The sequence below is a fragment of the Microtus oregoni genome, unplaced genomic scaffold (assembly GCF_018167655.1).
Source record: "Microtus oregoni isolate MIOR12 unplaced genomic scaffold, Mior012 000005F_ref0000423, whole genome shotgun sequence".
NCBI classification, from domain to species: domain Eukaryota; kingdom Metazoa; phylum Chordata; class Mammalia; order Rodentia; family Cricetidae; genus Microtus; species Microtus oregoni.
The window spans coordinates 52,317,623-52,341,547 of record NW_024543064.1 but is presented as its reverse complement, the minus strand read 5'-3'; the positions used below and the strand labels follow the sequence as shown (position 1 = coordinate 52,341,547).

Here is a 23,925-nt window from a genome sequence, read left to right as displayed (position 1 = left end):
TTCAGTTTGAGTTAACATATATTGTACTGGTCTGTTTTTATCAACTTGACCCAAAGTAGAGTTAGTTACCTTAAAAGACAGAACCTCAATTGAAAAGGAAATGCCTCCATCAGATTGGCCTGTATGCCTGTCTGGTTGTCGTTTTCTTGATTGTTGATTGATGTGGGAGGACCAGCCCACTGTGGGCAGTGTCACCCCTGGACAGGTGGTCGTGGGAAGTTTAAGAAGGCAGACTGAATGGATGTGAACCTGAAAGCTAGTTGTTAAGCAGCTGTCCTCCAAGGTTTCTGCCTCTCCTGCTGCTTGAGTTCTGGCCCTGATTTCTTTCAGTGATTGGTTGTGGTCAGGATTTGTAAACTCAATAAATCCTTTTATCCCTAGCTTGCTTTTGGCCATTTTGCAATAAGAAAGAAACTAGGACATCTGAGTTTACTCATAGATGAATACCATTTTATAGTTACAGAGCTTTTCTTCCATCCAAGAACACTGGTCTCTTTTCAGTTAACCCTCAGTGACTGGCTTCTGATGGCTGTCTGTCTGCTTTGAGTTTCTTGAGTTCTCGTTTCTTGAATTCTGTATAAATGCACCAAACTGTGCACTGTGTGTGTGTCTGTAGACTTCATTCACTCAGTATAATGATTTTGAGATTCATCTGTGTATACTACATTGATATGCCATTTTTATTTAGCTATTCACCTTGTGGGATAGGTGAACTATTTCTATTTTAGGTTATAGCAGTGAATCTTTACTTAGACTTAATTTCATTGGGGGGTAAATTTCTTGGTGGAATTGCTGGTGTGTGTGTGTGTGTGTGTGTGTGTGTGTTTAACTTTATCTGCAAATGATTTTATATTTTTAAATCCCTTTTACTTCTCTTGGATTTCTTGGGACTTGGGGGCCTGTGTTTGTTTCATAAAGGATGTCTAATTTGTGTCATAAAGTTTTTAACAATACTAGTATTGTAATACTATGCTAATGAATAATTATATATTTAAAAATTATTTATTATTCTGCATGTATGGGTATGGGTACCATGTGCATGCTTTGTATATGCAGAGGTGATAAGTGAGCATCACGCCCCTTGGAACTGGAGTTATAACCAGTTGTAATTAGTCATGTGGATGCTGGGAACTGAATCTGGGTCCTTAGTAACATCTATCTTATTTTTCAGTTTTACATTTTAAAATTATTTATTGCATTGATTTCCTCATTTACTTCTCCTTTTGCTGTTTACACATGTTCTTTTTTATACTGCTTCTTTATTTTTGAAGAGGTTTAAATAATAAATATTAGACCCATTTTTGTTCTAATATTAAACACTGCCTTACATTCAATGCATTATGAATATTTTATTATTATTGTGCATATGTTGTGTGTAGGGAGTGTGCACATGCTCCATCATGTGTGTGGAGGTCAAAGAACAAGTTTGTGAACTTTGATTTCCCTTCCCACCTTTGCGTGGGTTCTTGGGGCAAATATCAGCCTTGCTTTCTTATCTGTCTTATGTCTTAGTGAGTGCTCCAAGGGCACCTGAAAGCAATATACATCCTCATTTCTTCTCCAGACATGTTTCGTTCCACATTTGTTGATAGTGCAGTGTGTATTTTGTGTTTAATTTCTCCATAACTTACATAGGGAGGCACCCTTAAGTCTCTGTTGGTGGTAATTATTTTTCGTTTCAGTTCTGATAATAATAAATTCAGGTCTTATCAGTTATGATAGTTTCATTTCATATGAGTATTTTTAATTTTATTGCTAGGTTTCTTACATATTTTTCTGCCTTGGTGAGGAATTTGATAATGTTTTATTTTTATTGGGAAAGTGATTGTCTCTCACCTTTGTGTATGTCCCTCATTATTAACATGAAAAAAACATTTATTTTTTCTTTTTGTTTTATTTTAGGCTAGTAACTTAAAGAAGGTCCTCCATGGAATTACAAGTTATTATCACGAGGTACAAGAAATACCTGATTTTAAACGAAAATTCCAGTTGCTTGACTTCTTGTTTATAGCTTGTATTGGAATGAAATTCATAATTATAATAATTATATTGCCATTTTTAATGCACTAAGAATTTTTGTGAAAATGGTGATGTTTAAAGCTTAAATGCATTGGATTTCCAAAAGAGAAATAAAATTTTATTTTATTACCCTAAATTATTTTTACAAATATAGTTTATTGTCTATTAATTGTTGGCTTTTGAACTGATTTTCTTAGCTAATTTTTTTTTAATGGCACAGAAATAAACTTGAAAGTTTGTTGTAAAAGTTTTAATACTACTATGAGAATTTTCTGTGTGCTCTACACATCCAGAATCCTTATAACTTTTTAATAAGCTTCAAGAAAATAAAGAAGGGGAAGAAAAAAATCAATCCATTGGATTTGTTTTTCATTTGTAAAAGTGTGGTAGTTGATGTTGTGATACGTACTACTGCAGATATTCTTCAGACAGTCTGTCTTTTCTTCATTGTGTGAATAACTGCCTTTCTTAATAATAATACCTTTCTATTTTCAGCTAGCATAATCCTGTTTACTGCTTACTGGGAAAGCATTTTTGTTAGAGTAAGATAGCCTAGGTTCTTCTTAACAAATCCTTGTTTTTCTGATAGTAAAAGCAAGCAAAAACAATATTGAGAAGGTGCCAGAATATTGCTATTTTGGTTTTAGTCAATAACACTGAGTTGTGGTTTTTTAATTTATTTACTTTATGAACTTATTTTAATTTTTCTTTAAATAGTAATGTAAATTCTCTGTAGCCTAATTAACTCAGTGATCTAATATATCATTTGATTCTTCAGTTTTTGGGGCAGCAGATTTCTGAAGAACTTATTCCCGATTTAAACCAAATAACTGAGTGTTCAGACCCTGTCGAGCTTGGGCGGTTGCTTCAGCTTATTCTAGGCTGTGCAGTCAACTGTGAAAGGAAGCAAGGTAAGCAAGTTTTAGACATTTGAGGTTCCCACTTTCTAGAAACTTTCTGCTTTGCTAGTTCTTAGTGCTGACATTCACAGGAAGGGGTTGTCTTCCTGCTGCTGAGTGCCTGAAATCACCTTGCACTAACTCGATCTAAATTCTAGACCTCCCTGTCTTCTGTCATGTTGCAGCTCTTAAGTGTCCTGTGTTCTGGTGGTCAGTGGCCAAATTAAGTTTATTTCGTTCTTCGATACCTGGTATTTAGGACACCAGATAGAATTTTAGGTTCATTTAATTTTTCATAATAAAATATTAAGCTAATAAATTTATAACCCAGACTTCCTCAAATAATACCTGCTGTGTTTAAAAGAAACCTGTCTACTATTTTCTTTTGAGAAGTGGAATAGTTCACATATTAATGGAACCCATGCATTACACTAGTATATGTACACATAGCAGTTTGTGTGCTGCTGAGCGTGAGATGTCACAAAGCCGAGTAGAGTGAGTCTCCTTCCCTGTGGGGGCTCGTCAGTCTTGTGTGTCTCATCCATCTTGTGTCTCTTGTCCATCTTGTGTACCTTGTCCCTCTGTGTGTCTTGTCCATCTTGTGTCTCTTATACATCTTGGGTGGGAAGAGCTTTGCCAGAGCCTGGTCTTAGTACATGGCCTTCATAAAGACTTCTTTATCTTCAAGAAAGGGTAAAGGACAGATAAATTCAGTAAGTCCAAGCTCAAGAAATATAAAATAAAATCAATTATAGTTTATAAAATATATATACACTCACATGCCTTTCAGAGGGCAAGTAACTACTTTTTCTATTGTTAGTGCTGGGGGCATTAAAGATCTATATGTTGTGTTTTGTTTGTTTGTTTTGTGAAAACTAAATCTTTACTCATATAGGTTAAAATGTCTCTGGCTATTCACAGTTTGACAAGGAATAATTCAGGTTTAAATATAGTACTTTTTGTTACAGTTTGGCTCTTTTTATTCCTTGATTAATACTTTTCTTCTATTTTAGTTTCTGGCTATTTGTAGCATATTTTTTGCCTAATTTATGTTTTCAAAATTTCAGACATAATTCATTTTCAGAAAAGTTACATTTGACTTTGATTCTATTTCATTTAAGTATTATTTATTTTTTCTAGTATTGCATTCTTCCATTTTCTTGTAAATTCATCTTCTATTATAAGCCATGATTGGCAGTGTAAGCTATACTTTTCCCTGGTGTTTGATGATTTTGTTGCATCCTACAAACTTTATCTACTGTCTTAGTCATAATTTAGACCTAAGCATCACTAGATATTCTTGTCTTCATAGTTTTGAAAGGAAATTCAGTTCCTGAAGATACAAGTGAAAGTTTACTAAGCAGTCCATATGAGGAAACAGTCTTTCTTTCAAAATATGTGTCTGGCTTAACAATTAGGTTTGAATAGTTACATAAAACGTGCAAGCAGGCTGAGGATATGGCCTAGTAGCAGAGCTCTCATCTGTCATGCAGAACCCTGGATTCCATCAGAGCTGTAGAAGGAATGAAAATAGGAAAAGCAAAAACAAAAAATACAAGAAATGAACCCCCTAAATTTCATGATATCAAGCAACTTCTGCACTTTTGTGGTTTGAAGTGACAATTGGCTTAATTGTTAATAATAACTTTCTCAAACAGAAAGATTATTTTAAACATAATTTCTTTATTGATTTTTTTTAAAATTTACTTATTTCATATGCATTGGTGTTTTTGCCTTCATATATGTCTGTGTGAGGGTGTTGGATCCCACGGAATTGAAGTCACAGACAGTTGTGAGCTGCCATATGGGTGCTGGGAATTGAACCCTGGTCCTCTGGAAGAGCAGTCAGAGCTCTTAACTGCTAAGCTGTCTTTCCAGCCCCTCTTGATTGATTTTTAAAAAATCTTACCTCATGCACCCTAATCCCACTCACCTCTTAGGCTCCCCATATCGCCCCTCACTTTTGCAGCACATCTTCAAAAGATAGTTAAAACAAGCAAACAATCAAAAACAAGAACGAAACAAATCTCGTTGGTTCTCCATCTTTCCTGCATCTCTAACATCTCTTCATTTGTCCTGGTGGCATTGGGAGCGATGTGTCACATAGTTTATGTACCCTTTTGTCCAATCTGCTTTACTAGCAAATGTTTACTGAAATGAGTCACTGGTCTGGTTCAAGACCTCTGGTTTCTGGTACATCATCACTGGATCCTCACCAAAACTCTGGGACATCCCATGTCTCCTCTGAGTCCTGGAGATCCTGCCAGTGTAGTTCCATAGGACCAGTCTCTTCATGAGCTCCATCAGGCGGAGTAGATGTTAGTTAGGGTGGGCCAACCTAAGACCAGATGTAGGCCTGAGTGGTAGCTGAGCTGGTCAGTCCAGGCCATTGGAGCCACATACCTGAGGTGAGAGGGTGGAGCCAGATTCTCTATACCCATGCCATCAGAATCAGTTTTCCCTCTTCTGTGGTGAGGAGTCGGCCCATCTCTCCCAGTGCGGGGGCCAGCTCTCTTGCTGCAGTGTCCAGAGAGAGAGAGACAGGGCCAGTGAAGGGCAGGACTGGCTCAGCTTGGCCCCCTGGTGTCATCATGCATGGCCTTTGACCCCCTGAGGTCATCAACACAGACCTCCATGGACCCAGACATGGCCCTCAGCAGCAACTCAGGCCTGGACATCATCTTTGCTCTGGGTAGAAGCATTGGCCACACAGATCAGAACACTCAGATCAGGATGGCTCTGGTGGTGGCTTGGACCCTGGACACCAACAAGGCCACAGTTTGCAGCCCAAACTCTGGGATTCTGTGTGACTTTGGTGGCACCACAGACCTCAGACTTCAACACAGACCCCTACCATGGTAGGACCACTGACCTAGACATGTCCTTGGCAGCAGCCAGGTCTGGATGTCCCCATTGCCCCAGGTGGCAGTGTAGGCCACTCAGATTGTCACAGCCCCAGTGGCAGCATAGCCCGCAGACACCAACATGGCCCAGACCTCAGGCTTCCACGTGGCCTTCAATGGTAACAGCCATGGACATGAGCAGCAGCACAGGCCACTCAAATCTGTATGACCTGGCTTCAGCATGGCCCTTGGACACCAACATGATCTGAACATCCATAATCCTCAGTAGCAACAGAAGCCATGAATGTCATCCTAGACCCTGGCTGCTGTAGGGCCAGGGACCCAGACATGTCTCTCAGCTCCAGCCTTGGCACCATGATAATAGTATGCACCACACAGATCTGTGTGACCCCAGCTGCAGCATGACCCTTGTGCACCATCGTGGTCCCAGTTGGCTGACCAGATCCCAGGTAACCACATGGCCTTTGGTTGCAACAAGAGCCACAAATGTTGACTGAGACCCTGGCCGCTATAGGGCCGTGGACCCAGACATTGCCTTTGGCAGCAGCCTGGGCCTGGATACACCAGGGCCCTGGGGTGGCAGTATAAGTCACCCAGACCAGTTTGGCTCCATTTGTGGCACAGCCTTCGGTCAACAACAAGGCCACAGGTGCCAGCCCAGACTTGAGGCTTGTGTTGGCCTTTGATGGCAGAATGGGCCACGGATATTAACACAGACCCTGGCTGCCATAGGGACCAAGACGTGGCCCTTGTAGGCAGCACACGCCAACCAGGACACCTACATGGCCATAGGTGGCAGCCTAGACACTGGACATCCCTGTGGCCTTTGGTGGTAACATGGGCCACATCACCATAACCCTGGGTGGCAAGCAGGTCTCCCACATTAGCCTACTCCTCACTGCCTTCATTTCTTCTGCTCTGCCGCTTTCCCCATCACATGAACTATTCTGCTTCTCTCCCATTTCTCCCCCACATATTTGCTCATCATAATGGGATCCAACTGCCTGGTGCTGCAGGCAGGATGTCTTCCTGCTGCCTTAAGGGCCCAGCCGTAGCCTCACCCTCCTGAGCACAATTGCATTAAGGGGCTGGCTGTGTTGTGGACTTGGTGAAGTTTTTTTTTTTTTTTTGTAGATTTCAGCAAACTTGAAACATTCCACCCTCCAGAACATTAAAGGAAACCATTATGTCTTTGGTACATTCTTTAGTTAATTCTTTTTCTCCTTAGCATTTAGTGATCAGGTGCATACCATAATATTTCAGACCCTTAGTTACTGCAATAAAAGGAAGATTTAGAGGACTTACAGGAGTGTTTAAAAGAATCAGTAAAACAAATTTTGGATACATTGAAGAACAGTAATTGGATAAGAACGTACAGTTGAAGTGGACTCAAGTCTTCAAATATCTGAGACATTCTTTAAGGCCACATTTCCTGCCTGGATGAATCACCTTCTTACTGTATGTGTTTGTGGAAAGCTTTAAGCATCTTGTGAGAAGTAGTGGATGCTAAGCAGGTGTGTGGAAGGCCGCATACATACCTCTGGGATACAGATGGTACAATCGCAGTTTCTGGATCTGAAATTGCATAGTTATTATAAATTGTTTTAATATTACTTGTATTTTTTATTTTACTAAGATAAAGGGTTTCTTCTTTGGTTAAAAATTTAAATTACTAAGCGTAAAAATTTTTATCTTGCCTTTAATGGACATACTAGTGAATTAGTGTATTTGCATGAAAGATCATTTATGGTTAATTAATTTTCACACTTTGGTTATTAGGTAGTTAAGAAATTATATGTAACAAATTTATTTTATTTAAATTAAATTCAAGTTTAATTTTTTATTTGTAGAGCATATTAAAAATATAATGACCCTGGAAGAATCTGTTCAGCATGTGGTCATGACTGCAATTCAGGAGGTAAGTGATCCCACATTCACACGAGTATGAAAGTACTGAACAAAGTTATGCAAAACTATGTGTAAATTTTTTAACATTTAGAAAATGTCAAAAGTCTTCAAGCCCAGTTTTAGAACCCCAATTCTAAAAGTCATCTGATAGTTGGCATTTTAAAGTAATTTTATTTAAATTTAGAGATCAGCACCAAACCTAGGCTCTAATGATTGCTAGGCAGATGCTGTTCCATGGATCTAAATCACAGCCTCTAAAAATTCTTTTCATTACCTTCTACTAATAAAGCAAAATAATCAGCTTTGCTGCATGTAGAACGTTCTATTTCCTCTCTTCTTCCTGCCAGCTAGGACAGTGTTCCCGACACTAGTGAAGTGGTTCTCGACTTGTGGCTTGTCTAAGACCCTTGGAAAACACAAATATTTACAATACAATTTATAATAGTAGAAAATTACAGCTATGAAGTAGCAATGAAAATTTATGGTTGGAGGTCACTACAGCCTGAAGAACTGTATTAAAAAGGGCCCAGCATTAGGAAGGTTGAAAACCTAGTGTATCTGTATTGTGCATTTAGAATTATAGGCTTAGATTTCAGAGTCAAATAACCCGAATTTAAGATTATATCAGACATAGTAGAAGGGTATTGGCTCTTAATTCCAGTTACAAGTCTTGGGTAAAAAGCATTAACTTATGATCTATGAGTCATTTTTAAGAGGGGCATGATAATATATCCTGTAATCCTTGCTCTTGATGGAGCACGCAAACTTGAAATCAGATTAGTCTACCTCATGAGAACACTGATTAGAAAAAGTACAAAATAAAAGATATTTAAGAATCCCCTATTTAAAAAATATATTTGTGTTTATAGTCAGTAAAATGTCTCCTAAAACTTGCATTGTAATTTATTCTTAATCTTATCACTAATATGCTTGAACATTCTTAGTTGATTCTACCTCTAATGAAGTTTTTTTTTGTGATCAATGTTTTAATGTTCCTTAAATTAAAGCAAGAGAAAGCTAAATATAAGTCAATTTATGATAGATACTTCAAGTAAAGAGACTTTCATAAACATTGCACCATTGCACTTAACTTTGCTGTTTTAATTTCCTAGTTGATGAGTAAAGAAATAGTGAACTCTCCTGCAAGTGACACCGTTGGAGAATTAGAGCAACAGGTAAGACTTTCATTGTGGGTGGAGACAGTTAGCGATGGTGACATGGTTCCCCTACCAGCTATTTTTACATGACTTAAAATCACGTGCATGATCCCTCTTGTGGAACTGAATATGCTTTACAGTAATATCCCACTTGTATGTGTTTTGTAGTGAATATAAGTAGTGACAGCTTTAGTGTTTTCTGTGATCCTGTTCCAAGAGTCAGTGGCACTAAATATTCCAGCCAGCCTGTTACTAGCTGTGTGGCCCTTTCTACATGGTTACACTATTAAACAGTAGATAATTTTTTAAAAATCTCTAAAATTTTTATTATGGTTTCATTACTGACACACACACACACACTTCTGTCCTTTTCTCTGAGATTAAAGAAATAGCTCAAATCTCAGGATCTTGTTGACAGCACTTTTTACATAGGATAAAGTTCCCCCTCTCCCTTTATTATAGTTAATCAGGGTTGTCCTGGAAAAGGGTGAAGAGAGGTCAAATGCATTTTTAGGTATTTCTTTTGTAAACCTCTGGCTCCCCGCTCCACAACCTGGGGTAATATTAGATATCTTAAAGAGTATTTCAAATTGATTTTTTATGGAAATTTTGTTTAAATATAAACATACTTTTAAAACATATTTTCTGCAATGAAATTAAAAAATAAAATCTCTAGTAACCTTTAAAATATATCCCAAGAATTTTCATAAAGTTTTATTTCTATGGAACCTTATCTTTAAAATTATTATATTATGCAAATGTCATACCAAGGCAACACATGAAGGCTCATTAGTTAACAGGTGATTTTTTAATCATGATTTCTGATACCACTATACACATGTTGATAGACGAATTTACATTCTGGTTCACTCAGCCTGATTTACTGAGAATGATGCTTTCTGTTTCAGCTTAAAAGGGCCCTAGAAGAGCTTCAGGAAGCCATAGCAGAAAAGGAAGAGCTAAAGCAAAGGTGCCAGGAACTGGATATGCAGGTATGGACACGGGAACCTGAGCAGAGAGGGCTCTTTTTAATTTAAATAATTAAAACTAGTAACCTGTTCTGAAGGTTGGTTTGCATTTCAGGGAAGAGATATTAAAATGATTCTTTAACATTTAAATAGGAGTTGTATAAGTATTTTTCTCTGCTTTGAAAATTGTTGACTTGATTAGTCTTAGAGAAAAGCGTGCCAACTGGAAAATTTCAGCTAATTAATATATTAGGATTCAGTTTGAATTTTATAAAAATGGAAGATTTAAGCAGGTTGTGGTGTGCACGCCTTTAATCCCAGCACCCCAGAGGCAGAGGCATTTAAATCTCTGTGAGTTCAAGGCTAGCCTGGTCTACAGTCAGGGCTAAGCAGAGAAACTGTGTCTCCAAAAACCAAAAAAAAAAGGTTTAAAAAAATGGAAGAAATGAAAGACTTAATGTATTGTCTCCATTGGCATGGTTGTTTTTGAATATTAAGTGAAGTAATTTAATGTTCTGTTCAGTGATGCATGACCCTTTTAATAAAGTGTAACTCTCTGGTTTATCTATATGTTCATATATGTATGTATGTAGCCTCCTATGTTTGCCTTGCCATGTATATGAATATGTCTTATGTATTTCCTATATTAAATAAATGTGGCATGAACAAGTATTTGGGAACCAACTAAGTAAAGACATAGTTGTTCAGGTGTGGCACACTTGTATCCAAGTAGTCTGAGGATGTAACTTGATGTATTTAGTGATTCTGTGATGATAGGAACAAAGTAGTGACGTTGAAGGATCTCACTCACCAAGTGAAAAAGTATGTTTCATCTCATGGTATGACTAAAAAACAACCTTAAGAATTGTCAATAAAACCAGGAAAGGTTAGCATAGGTGTGTGTGTTTGCACTGCCGAGTATTGAAACCATGTCTCTGTAAATGTTTCTGTGACACTGAGGTTCTGTCCCATACCCCTAGAAGTTTTTAATGTTGATAGTGAGGCTCCATTTATTCATTTATTAACTGATGATAAAAGAGCTGTGGCTGAATCAAGGTGATTATAACAATGGTGCTTAAGATGTTAGCGCTGAAAAAAATACATGAATGTCTTAAGTGAAGGTATTAAAATCAGAGAAGTGGATGGCTCCAGAGGAAACGTTTGAAAACCGTGCAGCAACACGCCTCCTTGCCTCAGGGAGTACCCACTTTTTGCTCTCTCAATGCTCCTGGTGTTTCTTCTCAAAACAAAACTAAAATCATCAGAAAAGCGCATATGATAACATTTTAATCAGAGCATAGCATCACTGGTGCAGTCATTAGCATTAGTAGATGATGTGGTCATTGCTTCTTAAGCGCTGCCGTGGCTTCTTCTGGTTCTACAATGCTGCCCATTCAACCGGAGCATAGGGCTTTTTCATTGTGCTAGCAGTATGTCATTATTGTGCCAATTATGTTTATGCAGATATTCCAAAACCTGAAATGCTCAGAGTAGGGGTCCTCAATCTGTATTCTTTCATTGTCTCATTCTGACCCTATCGTGTTTATGTCAAAATAACTCCAGCATCTCTTACGTAAGTACTTAAATTTCTACTCTGAGGGTCATTCTCTTTTTGGTGTTAGAATCACTTATTTGTGACAGGGAGGTAGTCAGTAAATACGGCTGACTACATTGGCTTTAGAACAGAAAATTGTTGTGTTGTGTGTGTGTGTGTGTGTGTGTGTTTGTGTTTTATCACCTAGTGTCATATTCTCAGCCTGTCTATATTTCTCATTTGTGTGTTTTACAAAGCAAACTGAAGCACTGTTTGATTTTTAAAGGGTTAGATTCATCCATTAGTTAGCTTCAAAACAGGAATTAGTTTAGGAACTCCACCGAAGGACAACAATGAGAGTCTTCTAGAGAAGAGAGTAAAGTCAAGGAGACTGTGAGATGGCTAAGCTGGTAAGGTGGATGAGTTCAGTCCTTAGAGCCTCTGTAACAGGGGAGACCACTGACCCTACAGAAGTGACCTCTAACCTCTGTACTCCCATAATGTGTGTGTGATTGGTGTGTGTGATTGGTATGTGTGATTAGTTAGAGAACAAGTTCCAGGACTTGGTTTTCTCCTTTCACCATGAGACTGAACTCAGGCCCCCTGAGCTATCTTACCAGTACCCACTTACATTTACATTTCTCTCACCCATTTTACAAGATAAGTAAGTTCCTGTGCACATGAAAACATTATAGCTGGCTTTTATTTTCTTAGCTGATTCTTTAACCAAGTATGCTTGTCTCCAGGATATATGACTGTGGTTATTTTCTACTGTGAACCTAAAATGATAATTTAGGCTGAGAGAATGACTGCATCCTGAAAATTAGCTTAGACCTCAAACTGTTTAACTTCAAATTTAGATTTAGAAACACTGATTTGATTTCTCTTATTCTAAAATTCCTGTACTCAGAATTCTAGTGTGGAAGAATCCTTAAAACTTACCTATTGGTCAGACTGTTTCATCCCTCAGTCAGAATTAGAGTACAGAACTCCCAGCTCGTCAGTGGTGGTTTTCTATTGATGTTTGTTTCTCAGGTGACTGCACTTCAGGATGAGAAGAATTCACTGGTCTCTGAGAACGAGATGATGAATGAAAAGCTTGACCAGTTGGATGGCTCTTTTGATGATCCAAATACAATGGTTGCGAGAAAGTATTTTCATGCACAGTTACAACTAGAACAATTACAAGAAGAAAACTACAGGTAGTATTTTTTAGTAGAAATTACTGAGTTTTATTAAACTGATATCTAAAGAGTCATAATTATCAGTAGCCAATAACTGAGAATTATATACGCTTAGAACATTGATTAAAGTACACCTAACAAAAGTATCAAATGGTGTCAGCAGTGCCTACAGGGTTCAGTCAGACTAACCACGTAGGATATCCACATTAAAACAAGGACTTCAAAGATATAAGCCAGATATTGGCTGGAGACAGTAAGAGTTGGGAGAGGGGTCACAGAGGCTTGGAGAGAGCATGTCCACAGAAGTGAGGTAACAGTAATGAAAGGATGTAGATCTTAAGCTTAGAAGGTGCTTTTCATGCAAACCATTTTTGCTCTTTAAAATAAACAGCCCAAGCTCTTACCTTTAGTAAAGGTTGACTGTTTCTGACAGGCAGGCTACTGAGCCTTGTGCCAGGACCTTAGGACAAGCATTTTGATTGTACATTACATATATTTTCATATCTTTTCAAATTTGCAAAATAAAGTTGTCAGGATATGAGGAACTCCTTCCTACATGTCTTTTACAGCTGTTTCATGGTTGTATTATTATTATTATACAGCTTTCTCTGCTTATCACAGTCAGTATTCATGTAGTCACTCGGATGTTTAGAGAGATGCAGATTCTTTAGCCCCCTCTAAGCTTTAGCGTGTGTTTCCTAAAATCAGCAAACCACAGCGTAGTGGTGATGATAAGGAGAATGGTCACTGACACGATGTTCCTGTCTAAACTACCGAGCATTTTCAGATACAATCAGTTGTTACATTTTCTTTATAACTTTTCCTGTTGAAAATGGAATCCAGGGTTTCATTAACTGGTTTTTGCTCAGTGGCTGCTAAGCCTGTCACTTTTATCCTTTGTTTTGATGTGCTGCTCTCCTAGATTTGACCAAGTCAATCATTTATCCTTTAAATGTAATCTTTCTTTTTAGTACTTTCTTCGTGACACAGCAATATGCCCTAAACTGGTTGTCTTTAATCTGTTGTAATCTATTTAGAATTAATATTTTACTTCCTTACATATCATATATTTTTTAAAAAATTACTGTATTTATATATCCTTATTTTTCTTTGCCAATTAAAATTTCAGTTAGAACCAGATATGCATAAAAGGTAAAGTGAAAACTAAGAGCATTCTGTACCTTTCATTTGTGTTTCAGTGTTAATGGCTAAAAGTTACTTGAATTTTTCCTCTTGTGAAGGTGGAATTTAAGTATGTCGTACTAACTTCAAATCTCAATGAGAAGACAAAGGATGAAACTATATTAAAAATTATTTTTTTTAAGGCTTGAAGCTGCAAAAGATGATTACCGTGTTCACTGTGAGGAACTTGAAAAGCAGCTGATTGAATTTCAGCACAGGAATGATGAGCTGACAAGCCTTGCTGAGGAAACCAGAGCTCTGAAAGATGAGATAGATATTCTTAGGTACGGCCTGTCCGGGCACTCGTGCTTGCTTCTAAGCTACTGGTCAAATAACTTGAGTGGTTTCTAGTCTTACCAGAACTCTTACTATCCCATTATATTGATCACTTTTTGTTTAGACTTCTGGTCCTTTTCTGTGTTCATTAATTAGAACTGTATTTAAAGATATAATAACGTTCAGTTCCTTTTTTTTTCTTTTTTTTGTTGATTTTGTTGAGCTATGCATTTTTCTCTGCTCCCCTCCCTGCCTCTCCCCTTCCCTTCAACCCTCTCCCAAGGTCCCCATGCCCCCAATTTACTCAGGAGATCTTGTCTTTTTCTATTTCCCATGTAGATTAGATCCATGTATGTCTCTCTTAGGGTCCTCATGTTGTCTAGGTTCTCTGGGATTGTGATCTGTAGGCTGGTTTTCTTTGCTTTATGTTTAAAAACCACTTATGAGTGAATATATGATAGTTGTCTTTCTGTGTCTGGGTTACCTCACTAAATATGATGTTTTCTAGATCCATCCATTTACCTGCAAATTTCAAGATGTCATTATTTTTTTCTGCTGTGTAGTACTCCATTGTGTAAATGTACCACATTTTCCTTATCCATTCTTCAGTCAAGGGGTATTTAGGTTGTTTTGAGGTTCTGGCTATGACAAACAATGCTGCTATGAACATAGTTGAGCACATGTCCTTGTGACGATTGAGCATCCTTTGGGTTTATATCCAAAAGGGGTATTATTGGGTCTTGAGGAAGGTGGTTTCCTAATTTTCTGAGAAAGCGCCATATCCAAAGGAGTTGTACCAGCTTGCACTCCCACCAGCAATCAAGAGTGTTCTCTTTACCCCACAACCTCTCCAGCATAAGTTGTCATCAGTGTTTTTGATCTTGGCCATTCTTACAGGAATCTCAGAGTTGTTTTGATATGTATTTCTTTGATAACATTCAGTTCTTGTTAGGACGGTTTCATATCAGAACCCGTAAACCCAAAATGATAATGTGTTCTTACATTTTTGAAATAATACATGTTAACTGATTTTGTATGCATTACTGTGTTTTGTTAAAGTAAGCCTAGTTAAGAATTCTAGCATTTCTTTCAGGCAGGATTGTCTGTGGGATATAAAATGTATGCTTAGCTGCCTGCTATGTTGTATTTGGGAGTGTGCATGCATGTTGTGGGGGCCTGAGGGCACCTTGTGGGAGTTGGCTCTCCTGCACGTGGGTTCTGGTGACTGAACTCAGGCGTCAGGCTTGTTGGGGAACACCTTCAGCCACTGGACTGTTTTGCTAGGCCTCTGTTAGTATTTTTATGTGACTTTTTTTCCTTTGTTTTAAATACTCATTTGAAAAGAAATCATTTTAGCTATTAATTTGGACTTTGATTTTTTTTTCAGTTTATTTTTATTTTAGCCTAGTTAATCAGATAAATACAGTTCTAAAGAAAATGCTTTGCCAGACAAATTTGTCCATTGATTCAACTTTGTAAGCATATCAAACACTTAGAACTGTTTGCTAAATGATATATGTAATTTGCCTGGGAACTTTAGATAGCTCAGAATTTAGTCATGTGTATCAAATCATACATTTTGATAGATTGTGCTAAAAGTCTAAATTTGAAGTATTTTAATAGTTGATGACTTTACAACAAAAATATTGACTTGAAATGGTTTTAGGCTTATGTTTTTGTTATTGTTTGAATATTCATTTCACAGCTAGAACAAAATATGTGTGCATACACGTTTTATTAATTCAGGGCTACCTCAGACAAAGCAAATAAACTGGAGTCAACAGTAGAGGTGTATCGTCAGAAGCTACAAGATCTAAATGACCTCCGCAAGCAGGTGAAATCTTTACAGGAGACAAATATGATGTATATGCACAACACTGTGAGCTTGGAAGAGGAGCTCAAGAAGGCCAATGCAGCGCGTGCACAGCTAGAGACCTATAAACGCCAGGTGAGAGACGTCTGTATATCTCATTGATGAAGTTAAAAGTTCAGTGTTACGGTTTCTTTCTTTTTTTTTTTTTTCAGTGATACAGAAGTGTTGAGTGTAGTAAGTTGTATGCTCCTGATGAATTTCTTCTTTCTACAGTTGTAGTTTAGGTGACAGATAAAGAATCCAACTTGCAGCCGGGCGATGGTGGCACACGCCTTTAATCCCAGCACTCGGGAGGCAGAGGCAGGCGGATCTCTGAGTTTGAGTTCAGCCTGGTCTACAAGAGCTAGTTCCAGGACAGGCACCAAAGCTACACAGAGAAACACTGTCGCAAAAAAACAAAAAACAAAACGAATCTGACTTATCCTTCACCTTTTTCTACCTTCTGATATCTTCAGTTTTTCATGTTGAGCTTCTGTTGTTTGTCAGTGTTTTGGAATTGGACAAATACCTAGACAGTGATTCTCTTGAAATACTCTGTTGTGCTATTTATCAAGCAACCTAGAAAATTATTAAAATACTTTTAAATATTTTGACTTATTTTAATCTGTTTCTTGAATTTTATGTCATTTTTTTTGATGTTGTGTTTTTTGAAATACTTAGAATTAAAAAGTCTGTTTCCAATTCAGCCCTGAAAGCTGAGGAGTCTCATGAACTATTTTGCTTTACTTTTTTTCCTTCCCAAAGGTTCAGGACCTTCACACTAAGTTGTCCTCGGAGTCTAAAAGGGCAGATACACTAGCTTTTGAGATGAAGCGGCTTGAAGAAAAACATGAAGCTTTACTCAAGGAAAAAGAGGTGATCATAAATGTTCGATAAGAAATATGTCCTTTTGTTGTTGTTGCTTTGGATTTCCCTAATTCTGAACCACTAACCTGAATCCTAAGCATATTTTCTTTCAAGTGATTTTCTAGTTTAATGCCTTATGGTTTAAGTCTTTGATCCCTTTTTAGTTGCTATCTCAGTACACAGTGAGAGATATTGCGTGACTTTTTTTTTTTAAGCGGGGGGCAACAGTAATTGGAGAGGCATTCTTTTCTCCAGTGTATAAGTTTTTGTTCTTTTGGTGGAGGATCATTTGACTGTAAAGGCCTGGATTTATTTTTGGTATTCGTGTCCCATTTCAGTCGGTTTGAGTATTTGCCAGTTCTGGTTCTAGTTGCTGCTCCCTGCAGTACAGTTTGATATCGAGTGTTGTGATGCTTCCATTGTTTGCTTGGTTCAGGATTGCTATTTGCAATGTCTTGTGCTTTCATAGGAATTATAGCTTTTTCCCAGTCATTCTTTTGTAAAAATGTTTTTATCAATCCTTCCATGGAGATTGCACCAAATCTTTATACGTTGGGGTGGTGTAGACATTTTAGAAATATATGATTCTTATATAGAGTACTAGAGAAGAATTACAATTGATAAATTTAGTAAAGTTGTAGGAAAAAATCAGCCCACAAAATTAGTAGCCGTTTAATGCATCATTAATGATATTGCTGCAAAGAAACTATGAAAAAAAATCACAGTGACAATAGCTACAAAATAAATGAAATTCTTAGTACTAATTTTAACCAAGAAAGTTTAAGACCTCTGCGGGGAAAGTGAGAAGCACTGATGATAGAAATGAAGACAACACATAACAGAACGCAGTCTGCGTGTTCACACATGCTTTATTCAGTCCTGTTAGCTTTGCCAGGAGAGACAGTGAAGTCACAGCCACAGTCCTCAGTTTGTGAGTGTTTTTTTTCTAGGTTTTCAGCCAACTACCTTAAAGCAAGGATCATCAACAGCTTTATTAGCATATAGGAACATACTGTGTCTTCTACTTTAAAGTATACTATCCCACGGGTGCCATTTAGCGGTCATATTGCTGTGACAGGATGCCAATAAATGCCAATTTATATATGACAGGAAATTAGACTTTAGCTTATCAGTTACTGAAGCTTTATTCATAATGGCTTGTTTTGTTGGCAAGCCTGTGGTAGGGTGGAACACCATAGAAGCAGTGAGCTTTTGGAAGAAGAGACTCTTAGGTCATGGTGGATGGTAGGCAGAGAAAGGAAGTGACCAGGACAAGAGCTAAGTCCCCAAGGCCATGACCCAAGCCATCTGTTTCCTCCAACTAAGGTTCACCATCTAATACCATCGTCATGTGACTCCACCAGGGATTAATCCACTCATCAGTTCAGAGCCCTCACGATCAATCATCTCTGAAGTGGCTCCCCTGCCAACCTCGTAGCTGTGCTTTGCTGATATTCTAGGCAGTTTTCGCTTCAGTGGAGTTGAAAATTGAAACCATCACACAAGGCTTTTAGTATATATGTATAGAATTGAGCCACCATTACTGTAATCAAGTTTTAGAATACTCTTATTCCAAAAAGAAATTCTTTACATAGCAGGTAGCACACAGTCTGGTCTTTTCCCATCAGTCTCAGCAACTGTTTTTGTTCTTGCTGTCTCTGCATTTTCCTGGCGTGACTGAACCATGCAGTGACATGACTAGTTTTGAGATTATTTTAGCTCAGGCTTCATATGGTGTACTGTCTATTCTTAACTATTGCCCACTGTGTTGATACAGCATGTTTCGTTTGTCTAGTCATCAGTGTGTAGACATTGGGACTCATCCCACTTTGGGCTGTTATGAATATTGCTTCTGGTTTATTCACACGTTTTTATGTGATGTTTTTCATTCCTCTGGAGTACATACTAAGGAAGGTGGCATAGTGCCTTACAATGAGTATATTTAATCTCTTTTTCTGTGTGCCTGCCAACACTTTTCTGTCTGTCATTTTAATTTATTTTAGCTATCCTAGTGAACCTGAATTTTTACTTGCATTTTCGTAATGGCTAAGGACCTTGTGCAAGTATATGTACTTTATGGTTCTTAAGATCCTTCCCATGATTCATTTTAATTATTTGCTTTTATTTTGTAAGCATATTTTAAAATATACTCTGGATGTAAGTCCTTTCTTAGATAACTACTTTTTGAATGTTGTCTCTGATTCTGTGTGTTGTCTTCTCAAATTCATAATAGTCCTGCTTGCAGCAAAAGTTTCCCATATACATTCAGTTACAGCTGTCCGCTTTTCTTGTTTTTTATTTTACCTCTTTGTGCTCTTTCACAGGTGTAGAGTCAGGCTCTTATATGTAGTCTGTGCTCCATTTTGTACATGATGTGAGGTAGTGTTCAAATTACTCACTTGTAGGCTGCTGTCTGCTGTCCTAGCAGCATTTGATTCAAAGACTTATGAGTCAGTGTACCTGACCCTGTTGTGGTACATACATGTCATAGGCTGTGTGACAGGAAGAGCAAAGCCTGCACACTGGAATGCATTCATAACAGTGCAGTCACACCGACACACTGGAATGCATTAGTAACCGTGCACTCACACTGACACACTGGAATGCATTAATAACAGTGCACTCACACTGACACACTGGAATGCATTCATAACAGTGCAGTCACACCGACACGCTGGAATGCATTAATAACCGTGCACTCACACTGACACACTGGAATGCATTCATAACAGTGCAGTCACACACACTGGAATGCATTCATAACAGTGCACTCACACACACTGGAATGCATTCATAACAGTGCACTCACACTGACACACTGGAATGCATCCATAACAGTGCACTCACACACACTGTAATGCATTTATAACAGTGCACTCACACTGACACACTGGAATGCATTCATAACAGTGCACTCACACACACTGGAATGCATTCATAACAGTGCACTCACACACACTGGAATGCATTCATAACAGTGCACTCACACACACTGGAATGCATTCATAACAGTGCACTCACACACACTGGAATGCATCCATAACAGTGCACTCACACTGACACACTGGAATGCATTCATAACAGTGCACTCACACACACTGGAATGCATTCATAACAGTGCACTCACACTGACACACTGGAATGCATTCATAACAGTGCACTCACACACACTGGAATGCATTCATAACAGTGCACTCACACTGACACACTGGAATGCATTCATAACTGTGCACTCACACTGACACACTGGAATGCATTCATAACTGTGCACTCACACTGACACACTGGAATACATTCATAACTGTGCACTCACACTGACACACTGGAATGCATTCATAACAGTGCACTCACACACACTGGAATGCATTCATAACAGTGCACTCACACACACTGGAATGCATCCATAACAGTGCACTCACACTGACACACTGGAATGCATTCATAACCGTGCACTCACACTGACACACTGGAATGCATTCATAACAGTGCACTCACACACACTGGAATGCATTCATAACAGTGCACTCACACACACTGGAATGCATTCATAACAGTGCACTCACACACACTGGAATGCATTCATAATAGTGCAGTCACACACACTGGAATGCATTCATAACTGTGCACTCACACTGACACACTGGAATGCATTCATAACTGTGCACTCACACTGACACACTGGAATGCATTCATAACTGCACTCACACTGACACACTGGAATGCATTCATAACAGTGTACTCACACACACTGGAATGCATTCATAATAGTGCAGGCACACACACTGGAATGCATTCATAACTGTGCACTCACACTGACACACTGGAATGCATTCATAACTGTGCACTCACACTGACACACTGGAATGCATTCATAACAGTGCACTCACACACACTGGAATGCATTCATAACAGTGCACTCACACACACTGGAATGCATCCATAACAGTGCACTCACACTGACACACTGGAATGCATTCATAACCGTGCACTCACACTGACACACTGGAATGCATTCATAACAGTGCACTCACACACACTGGAATGCATTCATAATAGTGCAGTCACACACACTGGAATGCATTCATAACTGTGCACTCACACTGACACACTGGAATGCATTCATAACTGTGCACTCACACTGACACACTGGAATGCATTCATAACTGTGCACTCACACTGACACACTGGAATGCATTCATAACAGTGCACTCACACACACTGGAATGCATTCATAACAGTGCACTCACACTGACACACTGGAATGCATTTATAATAGTGTACTCACACCGGCACATTGGAATGCGCTGATAATGTGTACTCACACTGATACATAGGTCACAGCAGTGCAAAGGTATTAGAAATACAGAAACTGGCAGTGGAAGAGAAATGAGGGAATGCATAGGAACTTGGGGTTCCCTGTTCATTTTCTAATAAATCTAAAATTAGCCAAAAAAGAGCCTACTAATTAAAAAAATTACATGTACCTTGCCTATCAGCTGTCTTACATTGATCTATATGCCCGGCCCCTGTGTTGGTGTCCCTCTATCAGTCATGATCATTATAGCTTTTTAGTCAAGTTTTAAAATTAGAAAATGTGTATTCTGGGCAGGCTAGGTGGCTCGGTAGGTAAAAGTTCCTGGCATCAAAGTTGACAACCTGAGTTTGGTCCTTGGGCCCCACGTGTGGAAAGCATGTGCACACGCACACACACACAGAGCTGCTGGCTCCTGGTTGTTGTTAGGGTTGTAACTGCTAACAGAACAATTCTTTTTTAGAGACTGATAGAACAGCGTGACACTCTGAAAGAGACGAATGAGGAGCTACGGTGCTCACAAGCACAGCAAGATCACCTACACCAAGCTGGTGAGTTGGGCAGAGTTACATTGGTTTTTCTAGTGATTGAAGTACTGATGACACACTGACTCATTTCTGTTGCTTAGATGTGTCTGCTACAAAAAGTTATGAGACCCTCGCTGCTGAGATCATGCCAGTGGAGTACAGGTAATGTGTATGGACTGAAAACCACACCTAATAAATAGTACAAGTGCCAGTTGGTTTTAGTCTGTCTTTATAAAAAATTTACTTGTCTATTAAAACTTTAATGAAAAAGTTTATTATTATAATAGAGCTGAAAACAACTTTCTCTAGTTATCTTTACTTCAGCAATTTAAAAAAATATCGTAAGTAAAATTTTAAGAATTGTCAGAGTAACAGTCTAGTGTTTATGACAAGGCCTGTATTTATTAAAATATTTTTTTATTTTTTAACTCTGGAAAACTCTTAATATAATGAATATATGACATTCAAATCCCTGTGAGTGAAATAAAATAGAAACATTGTCAGTAGTAGTAGGCAAATTAAACAAAATACAAATGTAGGCATTCCCCTTCAGTCTGTCTCTTATCCTGGTTGTTTATGGTGATTTACTTGTAGGCATTTTACCTATCTAGTTGTAAAATATTATTTCTAGGCTTTGGCCCAAGTCAGGTTTTATTTATTAACTCAGATTATTGTTTGTATAGTTTAAGCTGTAACTCATCTCTTACTGTCCCTGTCGCTGACCGTCCCCGTACTATCCGATGGTAGAGCCTCTGTCACTGCACCCACATGGCCTGTCCAACACCCAGTAGCAGTTGTTTCCCGTTCTCCCTGCCCCGAGATCTCACCCCAGGTGACCAGCACCAGCTGCCTTTTATTACTGACATACATAGAATCCAACAGTTGGTGTCCTTTTGGAATTCAGATCTTTTTCTTAGAATAATACAGACAAATAATCCTGAAATTCTCTCTGACACATTTAAACTTTATAGATAAGACTATACTTACTAACACAACAGTTTAAAAATACATCAGAAGCAACATCCCACAAACTAGCGTTCTAAATTTATAACCTGACTTTTTCTTGCTAAGCTTTCATGTACTTTGTTGTTAAAAAAGAAACTTACTGCCTAAAATTCATATAACAAAAGCTGCTTTGCTTTAGAAGTTAAGTAATTCAAGTTATAAAAGTATAAAGAAGACAAAAAGCAGTATCATTAACAAACCTCAGAGTAGTTACGTAAATTGAGAATCCTTTGTTGAGTCAGTCGTTATTCTGAAATCAGGTTTTCAAAGGCTGTAGAGCTTAATTTTTAGAGTGATGCTTTTGTAATTTAAAACAAAATTTAGATTTGTTGAAAGTAGTTATTTTAGGAGTATGAGATTTGGAAAAGGGAGAAAGTATAAGTTTCCTATTTAATACCAGAATGAAAATTGCATTGAATATAAATATGAAAAGTACTTTAAGGCCTTTATATAAACAATTAATAAACTTTTAAATATTTAAAAATATCATGTTTACTGTGTTTACACCATTCCCATCTCTCACCCCTTTGTGTACCCTACTCACCCGTTACCTCTTGATATGTGTATATATATTAAACAAATAAATAAATCTTACCTGCTGCATCCATTTACTGTTGCTGATATGTATGTGTTTTGGGGGCTTGACCATTTAGGAATGGATAACTAACCAAGTAAAGGTTCATTCCTGGAGAAGACTGATTCTCTCCCAACAGTCTTTAATTGGCCGTATCATCCACATCTTGTGAGATTTCCCCCATCCAACTGATGCTGTCATTGTTTAGGTCTTGCTTGGCCAGCCTTGTAGTTGAGATTCCATGCATGCAGCTTCCATGTCCTCATACAAAAGATTTCTCAGCTTGGTCCTCTGTCTCTTGGAATCTTCCCTCCACATTTTCTGCCGTCTTCCAGGGGCTTAGATGGTAGGATTGTGTTGTGGGTGCATGAGTCAGCGCTCAGTTGTTGTGCCTCCCTGTAATGTTCTCCTGCAGCATTTGCAGAAGTTTGCTGGCTGAGGGGCAAGAGGTACACTTAGGTTTTGGTATAAGGATAAGTATTAAGAATGCATTTTAAAGCTGAGCATAGTGACAAATGCTTTCAATCCCAGTGCTTTGGAGGCAGAGGCAGAAGATCTCTTGAATTCTAGGCCAATCAGCACTCTATAGTGCGATCCTGTCTAAAATAAAAAATGAAAAAGAACGCAGTTAAAGATTATACTGATTTTAGGAAGTGTCAGTAGTAGATTCTGTTGAGTGGACCTTTAGTCCAGTTACCAAGATGTAAGTGCCAATATGCTATCTTTTGGGGTATCTTGCCTTGATGGTCGTTGTCTATAAGCACCAGAGCTGAGTAGGACCTACTGATGACTTTCCT

At 38.2% G+C, this 23,925-nt stretch overlaps 1 protein-coding gene across 1 annotated transcript in view; it reads left to right on the top strand.

Moving 5' to 3' along the window:
* Hook1 (hook microtubule tethering protein 1) overlaps window positions 1-23,925 on the top strand; it is a 45,941-nt gene that overhangs the window by 9,948 nt on the left and 12,068 nt on the right. Inside the window, exons 4-14 of the mRNA XM_041652066.1 lie at window positions 1,903-1,953; window positions 2,798-2,930; window positions 7,633-7,700; window positions 8,803-8,865; window positions 9,756-9,839; window positions 12,385-12,551; window positions 13,859-13,999; window positions 15,738-15,939; window positions 16,609-16,719; window positions 21,486-21,573; window positions 21,651-21,711. Coding sequence (XP_041508000.1) covers window positions 1,903-1,953; window positions 2,798-2,930; window positions 7,633-7,700; window positions 8,803-8,865; window positions 9,756-9,839; window positions 12,385-12,551; window positions 13,859-13,999; window positions 15,738-15,939; window positions 16,609-16,719; window positions 21,486-21,573; window positions 21,651-21,711 — 1,169 coding nt within the window. The remainder of the gene's footprint in view (window positions 1-1,902; window positions 1,954-2,797; window positions 2,931-7,632; window positions 7,701-8,802; window positions 8,866-9,755; window positions 9,840-12,384; window positions 12,552-13,858; window positions 14,000-15,737; window positions 15,940-16,608; window positions 16,720-21,485; window positions 21,574-21,650; window positions 21,712-23,925) is intronic.